The sequence below is a fragment of the Equus przewalskii genome, chromosome 23 (assembly GCF_037783145.1).
Source record: "Equus przewalskii isolate Varuska chromosome 23, EquPr2, whole genome shotgun sequence".
Classification (NCBI taxonomy): Eukaryota; Metazoa; Chordata; class Mammalia; order Perissodactyla; family Equidae; genus Equus; species Equus przewalskii.
Window position 1 is genome coordinate 17,921,175 of NC_091853.1, and position 13,635 is coordinate 17,934,809.

At 42.2% G+C, this 13,635-nt stretch overlaps 1 protein-coding gene across 1 annotated transcript in view; it reads right to left on the reverse strand.

Annotated features, from left to right (window-relative positions):
- NIBAN1 (niban apoptosis regulator 1) overlaps positions 1-13,635 on the reverse strand; it is a 143,629-nt gene that overhangs the window by 67,889 nt on the left and 62,105 nt on the right. The window contains exons 3-5 of the mRNA XM_008534656.2: positions 11,069-11,200; positions 8,061-8,175; positions 3,660-3,827 (exon numbers count right to left, since the gene is read on the reverse strand). Coding sequence (XP_008532878.1) covers positions 3,660-3,827; positions 8,061-8,175; positions 11,069-11,200 — 415 coding nt within the window. The remainder of the gene's footprint in view (positions 1-3,659; positions 3,828-8,060; positions 8,176-11,068; positions 11,201-13,635) is intronic.

The window sequence follows — 13,635 nt, forward strand, 5'->3', positions numbered from 1 at the left end:
ACCCCATAAGGAGGAACAAGAGAAGCGGCTCTGGATTCAGAACGAATGGACGTGGATACCTAGATCAGTTCGAACCCAGAACTCCTGGGGCAAGTGGGCTAGGTTGTGGTGGAATTTGAGCACCCGGGAGGTATCCTGGAGACCCCAAGTGATGGACATCCTTGGTGCAATTTACCACAAAGGCAATGAAATGATCTTCTCTGGAAGATCCCTTGAGGGCATTATGCTAAGTGAAGTAAATCAGAAAGAGAAAGATAAATACTTATAACCTCACTTATAAGTGGAATCTAAAAAAAACTGAACTCACAGAAACAGAGAACAGCTTGGCAGTTGCCAAGCAGGTTGGGGGGGGGGCCAGTTGGGGGAGCGAATGGGCTGAAGGTACAAACTTTCAGTTATAAGATAAGTTCTGGGGATGTAATCACGTCATGGTGACTAAGGTTAACAGTACTGTATTGTATATTAAAAGTTGCTAAGAGAGTAGATCTCAAAAGTTCTCATCATAAGAAGAAAAATGTGTAAGTGTGAAGTGATGGATGTTAACTATGCTTATTGTGGTAATCATTTTGCAATACACACGTATATCAAATCATTATGTTTTACCTTGGACTAATACAATGTTATATGTCAATTATATCTCAATAAAACTGGAAAAAAAGGTCCCTGAGGATTTGTGAGTGGGTGGGATCAATATTGCCCAGCATCAGCTGCTAGAAGGTCTCAGACTGGTTCTCAACAGAAGTGTGTGATGGCCTGAGAGCCAATGAGGCGACAGCCGGCTGACAGTCCTTACTCTACTCACCTAGAGGGGGAAGTCAGCAGCCTCCTCACAGCCCCTCAGAGTTTCTAGCCCTTTTCATGGCCCTAACTTTCCATCTATTTCTAAACTCATCTGGTAATTATGGAAAAAGTAATGATTAACCGGGAGTTCGTGAAACCTCTTACTGATTTACTCAACACCACACAGTAAATAACAGGTAGAGAGTGAAACAAAAAAGCTATTGAGGAAAGATGGTTGGTACACTGTGCTGTCAAAAACACAGAAACAGAGGGCCGGCCCTGTGGCAGAGTTTGTACCCTCCACTTCAGCAGCCCAGAGTTCACCAGTTCAGATCCTGGGTGCAGACCTACACACTGCTTATCAAGCCATGCCGTGGCAGCATCCCACATATAAAAGAGAGGAAGATGGGCACAGATGTTAGCTCAGGGCCAGTCTTCCTCAGCAAAAAGAGGAGGATAGGTGGCGGATGTTAGCTCAGGGCCAATCTTCCTAAAAAAAAAAAAAAAAACATAGAAACAGAGGCAAGAAAGGAAAGACTCATGAGCTCATTGGCCCATGACAGTCAAGGACTGCTCCCTCCAATGTTATGATGTTCTCCAATTCTGACTGGAGCTACTGGAAGTTACACCAAATCACACTACGTCGGCATAAAGCCTCAGTGAGGAAAAAGTGGCTTCTGGACAGAGGAATGAAACACAGAATTAGGGCAACATGACCAGACCCAACTAACTGAGTGCCTTTGATAACACACTGGAAAGCAGAGTTGGGTTTTGAATCGACTGAAATCTTCCATAAAAGGAGTCTGAATGCAGGCTACATAACATCCAAAAACTCCCCGGAGAAATTCCTATTAAGTACATGGAAGGAGGAGTAAAGCAGTCCCATCAGGCTGGGCAGAGAACATTCTCTGCTTAGCGAACCTTTGCAGTTCTTGTGTCTAGTGCCAACTACCTGCATGTTCATACTAGACCCAGGCCCTGCACACAGAGGTGTAAGCATATTGAAAAATGAGCTAGACAGAGCCGGCAGTGCTGGGCAAGTCCTAGTCTCTCAAACATCAAAACCACAAGGCAAGATATTGAGAAGAGTATTATTTTTATAAAGTCCCTAACTGGTTATGAACCAATATTATGACCAACGTTACTCAGAGCAGTTATAGCAAAGTAGAGTGATGCTGTCTTTTCCATTAGCCTCCATCAATACATCAGCTAAAATCAAGAACAGGCTGACACACATCATGGGTGAATTTTGCTCTGGGACTGACACTGTCAGAGAAACCTCAGAACTTTAAAGTAAGTGTACAGCGATACGAGCCTTATTAGGAAATAAAAGTACAGACGGATAAGGTGACTCAACTCAAATGACACCTGCTCCCAGAGACCTCCCCTGACAAGCCACAGTACTGAACTCCCTTTTTCTCAATGCGGTAACCTCCAGTTCCTCTGCAACATGGTAACTTTGATAACGATCAAGGGATCTGGTGAATTTGTGCACGGGTTTGTCCCTCCTCCCTGGGTGAATTTAGATCCCAGAGAGGGGAGCTTTGCGTGGTTCATTCCTCTGTCCCTAACACCCACAGAGGGTGGCACAGAGGGAGCCCTCAATGACATCTGATTGGTTATCTTTCCAACTTGCCAAAGGACAAAGAGTTCAATTTTCTGTGATTGAAGTCTTCATGGAGTCCTAAACCAGCATTCACATTAATTCATCAAAACATCACGTACTGGGGGGCCGGCCCTGTGGCGCTGCAGTTAAGTGCGCACATTCTGCTTCGGCGGCCCGGGTTCGCTGGTTGGGATCCCAGGTGCAGACGTGGCACTGCTTGGCACGCCATGCTGTGGCAGGCGTCCCACATATAAAAAGTAGAGGAAGATGGGCACGGATGTGAGCTCAGGGCCAGTCTTCCTCAGGAAAAAAAGGAGGATTGGCAGCAGATATTAGCTCAGGGCTAATCTTCCTTAAAAAAAAAAAAAAATCACATATTGGAATGGAAAGCCTTTTCATTATCGACGTAATATTAATTAAATTCATACCTAGAGGGAAAGTGGTCTGAAGCAACACAGCTGCAAGTGCGGGCCATAGACCAACGGCATCAGCATCTCTTGGCAGTTTGTTAGAAAAGCAAAATTGGGTCCTGCCAAAGACCCAGTGAACCAGAATATCCAAGGGCGGAGCCCAGAAATCTGTGTTTAATAAGTTTTCCAGGCGACTTTCTGTACCCTAGAGTTTTGAGTAACTGTTATTCAGAAATAAAAGTGAGAATAAACAAGAAATGTCATAAGGACGAAGATTTTGCCAAGGACAATTGGCACATTCTTGCCGTCATTTAGATTTAAAAAATCAGGAAAGAGGAGGAGGATGAATTATGGCAAAATTACACGCATGAGGGGCTGGCCCCGTGGCCGAGTGGTTAAGTTCGCGTGCTCCGCTGCAAGGGGCCCAGTGTTTCGTTGGTTCGAATCCTGGGCGTGGACATGGCACTGCTCGTCAGACCACGCTGAGGCAGCGTCCCACATGCCACAACTAGAAGGACCCACAACGAAGAATATACAACTATGTACTGGGGGGCTTTGGGGAGAAAAAGGAAAAAATAAAATCTTAAAAAAAAAAAAAATTACACGCATGAATATGGCACTCTGAATGCATGCCCATGGATGCCAGCAAATAACCGCTCCACATTCTGTTCCTTGAGGCTTCCCAGAGCTGAACAAACCACCAGCAAGTGGACCACACTCCCTGCATACAAAACTCTGCCTATGCTTGGTTTCCCTCTCCTTCCCAGGGCCAGTACCCTCTGTGGCTCTTTCTAGGAATCCTTCTAACAGAGGACTGACCAGGCCGACTGAGCGAAGGCAGCCAGCGGGGAGGAGAGGCCTACCGTGGTTTAGATGCCTGATGCAGTCACTCAGCAGGGTGCTGAACTTCTTCTGGTCAGCGGCCTCAGCGAAGCAGAAGTAGCCATGTCTGAGGAATGGCTGCCACAGGAACACCGGGAAATCCTTTGGCAGGACCACGAAGGGCTGAGCGTTCTCCTTCTCATTGGAGGCTAAAGAAATATTGAAATCACAAAGACATTTTAAAATGTGTGTATCTTTTATTCAAAATACTCATTTCAGGCCGTGGAGGTAACGCTCTGGGGCAGGCCATGGGATGGAAGTGTGGTGCCAGGCGTCTTCCCAGGGAGGGGGAAAATGAGAGATGGGGCCCCTCTGCCAGCTCACCTGTCTCACCCCATCAGGTGGTCTCACCTCCTACTCGGCAGGGACAACCAAGGCCATGAGACACAATCTTTCCCAACTTCTTCACTCAAAATGATGAGCAAACAGCGCTCACTCTTCCCTACTGGCCTCTTCAGGCTACCCTGTCCACCTGTGCAGACTCAGCCTCACTCTCCCCACGGCTCCCCTCCACCAGGCCTGCTCTCGGCCACGCACTCTCTCCCTCCTCCATGTCATGGCCACACCAGCACTTGCTGTCATCATGCCATCAACCTCTATTTCAGCTCAGTCTTGTCGCTGCCCCACCAGTCCCAAAACGCATTGCTGAGGCCACTACTGTCATCCTAACTGCCAACCTGGCTGCTTCTTCATCACCTATCCTTTGAACCTGATCTGAAACATCCCATGTTGCCAGCAACCCCTTCTTTTGATGACATTCTCTTCTCGACTTCCAGGGGCATCTCTTTCCCAGTGTCCTTCGTGCTTGTTAAGAATTGTTTCTTCTTTGTCATCGTTAATGGCTCCTCTGCCCCTTCTCTCCATGCCCCCGTTAGCGCTGGTGTTTGCCCCGTTCTGTGCTGGTTTCCCTCCACTCTCAGTCTCTACTCTCTCTAGCATGGTGACCCATTCTGTGACTTTGCACATTGTTTCTGCAGTTCATATCACCTTTTCCTTCTTCCCTTCCATCATGGTTTTGAAAAGAAAATTCTCATTCATCTTACAAAAGTCAGTCCAAAATCTGCCTCCCCTGCCACCACAGAAAGAGTTGGGTGCTCCCTAACTTGTTCTCCCAAAATACCGTAATGACCTGTTTCCATGTCTGGCACCGACACTCAGGGTGGGCGAGCAGACTGAGATAAGCTCCCCAACTGGTTCTCACATGGTTCCCCTCCCCAAGAAGCAGAACAACTGCCCCAGAGCTCCGAGAGCATGGAGACTGCATCTTACATCTCTGTATCCTTAGTCCGTGGCAAGGTCATGGAACCTAGCATGTGTTCAACTGCAGTTTGTCGAATGAATACGTGTGCTACATTGTCCTAGGAAATTTTAAAAGCCTTAAACAATGAACTTTTCCCTCTTTCCTCAAAATCAATTCCAGCAAACTCATGTTAAACTACTATTCAGATTCCCTACCTAAAGTTTATCCCCTTCCATGCATTCCAATTATGTTATATTGCACTTGGTTAAATGAGCCCCAGCCTATTTCTAGAGTCATGAAGAACAAGCAAAAAAAAATTAGCTCTGTACTCCCTGCCTACATAATGGGTACCAATCTCAGGGAAAGGAAGGGAAGGAGGACTCTCCAAGAGTTTATAGTAAGCACTGGGCATACTAAGAAATGGAGCGTAACCATAATGGAGGCTCCAGAAACTGAGTCTTGCTGCTGGCAAATTAATAAACCAAGATTGGCTTAGAGAAAGAATAGATTTCTTGGGCATATATGGGAGCCCTGTTTCAGTGTCCTGAAATCTGAAGGTAACAGAGTAGAATGCACTGGAAGCACAAACTTTGGCCCATCAGTACCTAGCAAAATGCCCGGCACATCATAACATAAGAATGAATCAATATATGAATGAACAAATAAATGAATGAATGGTGGAACTCTGTAGCAGAGACTTCGAGTTGTAACGCATTATCTATTCTCTGATTCTTTCCCAGTAATAAAATCCCTGACTTTTAGTTAAGCAAGTGACTGCAGAGAATAAAGACTACATTTCCGGCCTCCATTGCAGCTTGGTGTGCCACCACCACTAAGTTCTGGCCAGTGGGATGTACATTGAAGTGGCAGTGAAACTTCCTGGAAGTATCCTTCAAGAGAGGGAGTGTCTCCACCTCCTCCTCTATTCTCCCTCCTGCTGTCTGGAATGAGAAAGCCATGGCTGGTGCTCCAGCAGCCACCTTGGACTATGTAAACAAGGGCCAAAACCTGGAGATAAAGGGGGGAAAGCTAGAAAGACTCCCTGACATTTATGGAACTGCCATACCAGCCCTGGACCTAATATCCAAATATTTAAAACCTTATGTATTTAATTTGAGTTTTTTGTTGTGTGTAGAAAACTAGATTCTAACTAGTAAAATGCCAAATAAATGAATCACTGTAGTAAAATGTGGGGGCATTTTTGATATGTCATCTTAGCAGACTATTGTATAAAGAAGACATATTTATTAATAAATCCCTAGTGATTATCCTCAAGTGAGGTTAATTCCTCCCATCTTTTATTGTGCCTTTATTCTTTCCAACAGAACTATATCACACAGTGAGTGCTTCTGTTAACATGGTTTCGTGAAACAATTCTCCTTGCCCTTTCCAAGATGTCACCATTTTGTGCAAACAACTGAAAGCAACATTGACCCTTTGCATTTAAAAGCTACAGCAAGCCCCATAAAATTCACTCCTATTAACCTCTGGTTATCTCTCATTTAACCTTTTACAACAATTTTCCGGATGCCATTAGCCTGCATTTTTTCTGAGTTGAGTTACAAGGATATCACAGATGATCTAGTGTAGAATATTCTATTTTTAAAAACTCAAAGGCCACACCATACAATAAAAAAAGTCACTGAACTACCCCAGCTGAAGCCCCGAGCCAAATGGCACTAGTCACACAGGGCTTGTGTTTTTTATTCCTTTTCATTCCTTATGATATGATTTCATCAATAAATCAATAAATATATTGTTTGTTCTGACTGGTTTCATTGGAAAGTTCTTTTGGAGAGGTTCTGAAGAGTCAAGATGTTGGTATCCCCATTTCTAGCATCAGCTTCAGAGCCAAGATGACATATAAGCAGATGTTGAAAGAAAATATGATAATATGTACAGTGCACATAAAGTGCTGCTTTAGCTTGGATTACTCAGTAATAGTTTGTTAATCTAGGTTTATGGTCCATGTACTAATCCTATCATGGGGTTATTAAAAACACTATGCTAAGCATTCTGTAGCAGTTGATAAAATTATTATATTTTTCTCCATAAATTCCAAGGAAATGATTAGACCCATTAATAAGAACCAGGGCTCTCTTCAAGAAACCAAGTAATTGCTGGGTGGCATGATTTACACAAAGCCAGATGGAGTGATTACATTATCCACAGTTCATGAATCTCTATGAAATGTGCTGTCTGGTCTATATATTATCCATTACTTTCTCTACATGGAAAGACTGAAATGAATGAGAATCAAAGTATGTTAGACCTGGAAAGATCCTTCTAGATTTTCTAGTTGAGGGCCCCAGAGTTAGAGAAACAGAAACCAGAGAGTTTGGGCAACTGCTAGAGAAAAACACTTGATAAAAATCTAGTCTAGAACTAGATAAAACTCTAGCCTCCAAATTCTCAGTTCGATGCTCTTTCCATGGCTGCATCCAACTACTATTTATAGATATGCTAATTAATGCCATGCTTTTTTACACAGCAGCTATGAGTTACTGTAATGCTTGTTCAAAGTACTTTGTCGATTCAGGATATTTTATTGCATATCACCCTAAAATTAGAAAAATAATATTCCCTGACAGGTCCAGGCTTGCTTACTGAAGGATGGGATTGCACATTTCACAGACTGGGTCCTGCCTATTTATTTCTGCTGTCCTGTGTACTGCTATTAACGCTTGTGATCTGTTCCAAACCCTCAGGATGTCTGACAAATGGTACATTTTCCATGTGCTAGAAGCACAGTAACTGACTTATATATTACTGACTGTGATTTAAAATAATAGAAGCGGTACAGTGTTTACCTAAATTAGAGAAATTACATCTTCCGTTTGTCTATGGAGAATGTGTGCGCATCCCAAGGTTTCTCAACCTCGGCAACTATTGATATTTTGTCAGATAATTCTTCATTGTGAGGGGCTGTCTTGTGCCTTACAGGATACTTAGCAGCATCACGGGCCTCTACCCACTGAATGCCTGGAACACCATCCCCCCAAGTTGTGACAACCAAAAATGTCTCCAGACACTGCCAAACGACCCTGCAGAATGAAATCCCGTTCCCCCTGAGAACCACCAGTCTAGCCAAACAAAGCAAGTTTAGGAATTTTGCCTTGGGAAAGAATGCTCAGCCACTCACCAATGGGGTCTGGGAAATGCCGATCAGATAATAAATTGTATTCTTCTTCTGATGTTACTACCTTGCCACCAGCTGGAAGAATTCGGCTTTTAGGAGCAGCTCCTCTCTGATAGGCCTGGGAAAGGAAAAGCGTAAATGAGTGATTTTTTTTCCCATTTGGATTTTTGGAAAATATCAGGAATATTAGAAACTGACAGACAGACCCAGACACATACACGCAGAGACAGCAATTCCTACACTATGTCATTGAGTAAGAGCCATTTATTTAAAAAATATATTTTGCATACTTGCAAGGTGTCACTTTAGGACTTTGGTGTGATGGTTACCACACAGTAAATCACAGTCCCTAATCTCAGAGAGATTCACTGTAGGGATGTTTCTCAAATGGGGAAAATGTAATCGCAGTAACTTCTAGAAATTCTGCATCACACTTACCATATCAGATGGCAGCACCTGAATCATTCTAATAACCACAAGGATGACGACACCTACAGACATTTACTGCAAAGATGCTTGGAGACTGATGACTAATGAGACTGTGGGACTCGTAACTACAATTAGGGTTGCCATGGATTTTCACCAAAAACATAAAAATGTTGCCATGATAACATATGCCACCACTGCCCTCAGACCTGAGACTGTTTTGCAGTAAAATGATCTGGGACAGAAGTACAGAATCTATGACATCAACACAAATTCTGGCCAGCAGACAAAAAGCTCTGCTGTTTGGGAAATGTCAAAGATTTGCAGAGCAGTGCTAAAGAACGCAAGCTGTTTGTTAAGCCGATAAACCCACAAGGACATACAGATAAGATAAAATGTAAGTATGTGCATCTGATGGGAGGGCTTAAGTCAAGGCAAAATTTTGAGACTAACAAACTAAAAGCAAGTTGAGAATTGAAACCAAGAAACTATGGGGCTCAAAATCTAGAGTGTCTTCTTGGGAATAATTAAAATAATGTTGCTCAGGGCAAGAAAATCAGAATAACAATAATACATTCTGCATCAACAAGATAGTGACTGAAGAGAGTCAAACAAAAGAAACTCTTATATCTAAGAAGGTTATTTTCACACTTGCAAGAACCGCTAATCACTTGCTTAAGCACAACAGAGAAGAAACTGAAGTTGTGTGATTTTGAGAAAGTCTAGGAGCAGTTTGATTCAGACTGGCCTCAAATCTGAATTGTCTTATTTGTTATAACAAGCTTCAACCTTGGCTTTTATAAGCATTATATATTTAATCCTCAAAGCAGCACTATAAATTAGTTATCATTTCCATTTTATAAATGAGAAAAATGAAGCCCAAAGAAGGTAAATAACTTGCCAATGGCCCAGTGGTGAGTAGACAAAACCAGGATTCATTCCTGGATCTGTGCAGCCCCAGTGCAAGCATACAGGAAGTGGGAAGTGATTATCCAATGAGAATGATTCATTTTTTCCTGCTTAATTACCAGCCGAAACTGGACTTGCAGTAAAACAATAGGCAATTTATAGGTACCTAATGTATAATTCTCAGGTGTAATTAAAAAAAAATACACCTTTCTATAAATCAAAAAACAGGATATTATTAAAACTTTGAGGAATTATGGCAAGCTGCATGGGCATTTTCTTTAATCCCCACTTTTTTTTAATGTTTGGTTATAAATTTAGTGACCATATTTTAACAACCTGAACAAGTTCATTCGAAAAGGATGAGCAAAGCAAAGAAAGCAGTATTGTCCACAAATTGCAAGTTGAGGCAGCAAGCTTAAAAAAACGAAAAGAGGAAAAACACCAAAATTTGATTCAAAATGAAACTTCAGTTAGTGCCAAGTGTGGTGAAAACCTCAATAAATCCAAGAGCAGGCTCTGAGTGTTTTCCGCCAATCAGTTAGTAGAAATCATATCGACAAGTGCAATTTGGGTTCTGCTGGCGCTTGGCACTATGCTGAGCGCCTCAATGCATTCATTTCTTTAATCCTCACAACATGGAGGTGAAGGGAGCATACTCACTGTTTTCTAGCTAGCCTGTGGAATAAGTCTGCACTATATTTTATTTCTATTTTCCATCAGAAATGGGAAGGAAACATTGGTCTGCCAGCCTGAAGCCTCTTCCTTATGCTTTAGCCTCAGGCATCTCGCTCAGCGCAGCCCTGGAGGTTGTTCTGACTGCTCTTGAACTTAGAGTCAGGAGAGCAGAGTTTTAAATCTGTTACTATGTTTAACTGGCAAATAGTAACTATTCATCTCAAAGGGAGCTTGAGAATCTATGTGGACGAAATGTGCTTACAGTATGAGATCTGGAAAGAACCAATGGGATCATTCAGCCTAACGCTCTAGTTTAACTGAGGCTTGACCTAAACTGTAGTTTTCCAAATTCACTGCCCAGTGTTCTTTCTCCTATACCATGTTACCTCCCTACTTAGGGAAAGAAATAAATACTGAAGTCCTCCAGGTGTTAGGCACTTTACATACATTATCTCATTCTCTCCACATTTTACAGACAAGGAAAATAATGAGATAACCAGGAATAAGCGAAGAAAATCCCTAAGTGGAATAAAGTATGTGAAATGTTCTGAATTCCTAGGATCCCATGCAAACTCAATCATAATTTTATTAAATAACTCCTCAGCCACCTATCATATAGGAGGCTTAAGAGTGGGAAGACATGGAGACACACAGCAGAGAGGGTGAGATATCAAGGAGGTGACTCAATGGTCATAGGAAAGGCTCCTGCACTGGTCACTCGGTATAAACTTCTATTTTCATACTCACTTGCAATTACTTGTTCAAAGTCTGTCTTACCCACTAGACTGCAAGCATCTGTCTGATCTACTGCTAAATGCACAGAACCTTCTATACCACTTATCATATAATTGGCACTCAATAGATATCTGTCAAGTGAAATGAGTACCTGCATGAGTGAGTTCTTATTGAATCAATCAATCCTGAGGGTAAGGGCATGCCAATCAACCCAGCCAATGTTTAAGAATATTGCAAGAACCTATGGTAACAAGGAAATGTCTCACCTCTTTGTTCTCATAGCTCTCCACAGCAAAATCATTTTTAACTACAATGTATCTCTCCTTCCATTTCTTTATATCTTCAGCAAACTGGGATAGCTCTGCTTCATACAAAACAGTTCCAGGCTCCAGTGGTGGCTTAAAGAAGATGAATACAATTAACCGTCACAACAAAAGATCACACACCTGTGCTACCACCAGGTCTATCCATGGTATTTCAAGGAATATTTTAGGAAACTGTCTTGTGCTGAGATCCTGGGGAAATTCTTGCTTCCTTCCCTCCCTCCACACTTCCCCTTCCTTCTCCTCCTGACCAAATACAAATATCTGTCTTATTGGTATTTTTGTGATTTCCATCTCCCTCCACTATGCTACCGGAGCAGAATCATATGGTAGAAGGGATTATAGTAATAAATTTCTGCCTTATATACATGTGGCACTTAATAAATCCTTGATAAACTCCTATGGGAGAGAGGGAGTGAGGCAGTTAAGTACACGTTGTTGACGTTTATCATAACAGCCTGAATATGAAATAGGACCCAGGCTATAAACACTTAACCCATCCCCATGCTTCTCAAGGAGACCACGTTTGCTCTCTGGTTAAAGAACAAGCAGGCAAGCCAGCAAACCTGTGTTCTACCTCTTCTACTTAAAAGTTCAAGGATTTCTCATTAACCCTGGTGACATATGTGCTGCAGGGGAGTCTCTGTTAGATTTCTTCTTAGGTCTTGCATTGGGCCATCTGTGTGAAGGATAGTTCCCATCCCGCCTCATGGTGCAATTTCCATATTATCTCACAATATAGCAATGAGCCTCCTGTCTTTCACATGTCACTGAATTTACATCTATATTCCCTTTATTAAAAAGCCATAGTGCCTTTAGAAACTCATCCCTCCACTTTCAAGCAAAATTTACATGAACCATACAGAGAAGATAGATACGCTAATCTTTTTAAGAATCGTCTAAGGGATCAAATAAATACCCTCACGAAGTCCAGGGCTTAATGTTCTATCCTGAGAGATAATGAGGCATTTGCAGACTTCAGTCGTCTCTTTAAACGAGACTGAATCCACATACAAGCTAAACTTCACAGTTCTTATGTAGAGCACTTCTTAAACCTGGGCCTCTTAAATCAATGGATATGGTTGTTAAAAATGGAGCCTCACCCTAGACTTGCTATATCAGAATCTCTGGGGGTGTGGCCAGAATTTGCATTTTTATGAAGCTCTCTAAATTTTGAGAATAACTGTTTTATGGAGATAACAATCGTTATCCTACATACTCATGCTGCTACATCTATTCGTCTACCTAAGCTCTCAGTAGTATTTGACCCATTTGTCACTCTGTCCTTCTAGAAAACCCCTCTTTATTTGCCTTCTGGCACATTACGCTTGCTGGATTTTTCCCTTACTGCACAGGCTATTTCTTCTCAGTCCATCTTGCTGGATTCTTCTCCTTTTTCTGACCTCCAAATGGTGGAGGCACCAGGGCTTGGTCATGGAATTTCTTCTTTTCTGTCTATCTTCTCCCTCAATTATGTCCTCTGGCTTTAAAACCAGTTATAAACTAACAACTCCCAAATTTCTATTCTCCAGCCTCAGCCTCTCCATCGAACTCCAGATCAGAACATTCAACTACCTACTCAATATTTCCACAGCTGTATGTCAAATAAGCACTTAAACTCAACTTGGCCAAAAGTGAACTCATAGTTCCCATCTACCTCTGACTCTTCTATGTGAGTAAAAGGCAACTCCATCCACTTATTTGCTGAGGCTAAAAACCAAGAAGTCATCACTGAGTTCTCTCTTCCTCTATTATCTCCTATTCATCTTTCTTTGTCTATTATCTCTCTGATGAATCCATCAGCAAGTCTGTCATCTCTATTTCAAATACATCTTGACTTGGACCTTTCCTCACAAGTGCCACCACCACCACCCTAGTCCAATTTGCCATCATCCTTCTCTTGGACTGCTACCGTGTCTTCTTCTTTAGTCTCCAATTTCCCCCCTTGTCCCTCCCCATAGTCTATTCACTATAGAGAGGAAAGAAAGATCGCTTAAAATTGTAAGTCACCCTGTATTCAATACCCTCCAATAACTTCCTATCCATATTTAAAATAAAAACACTTATCGTGGTCTACGGGTCCCTACCTGTCACTCTGCAGTCATTTCTCATCCCTTCTCCCTTGTTCAAACTGCTCTCAGCACTCTAGCCTTCCTGATGTGCTAACAACTGCTGCAGAGTTTTTGCACCTGCTCTTCCACCTGCCCAGAATACTCTTGCCATAGATATTCACACAGTCTACTCTTATTTCACTCTAGTTTCTATTCAAATGTGATCTCCATAGAGGGCTTCTCTGACCATCTTCTCTAAAATAAAACTTCTGCCTTATTTTTCTTTGTAGTATTTATTATCATGTGATATTCATTAGTTTATTTGTTTATTGCCTGTCTCCTACATTTGAATATAAACAAGAAGCAGAGAATTTGTCTTGTTCCCCAGTTGTTGGAATACGGCCTGGCACATAATAGGTGTCAACAAATAGTTGTTGAGGTTGTGGGTAATTATTATAA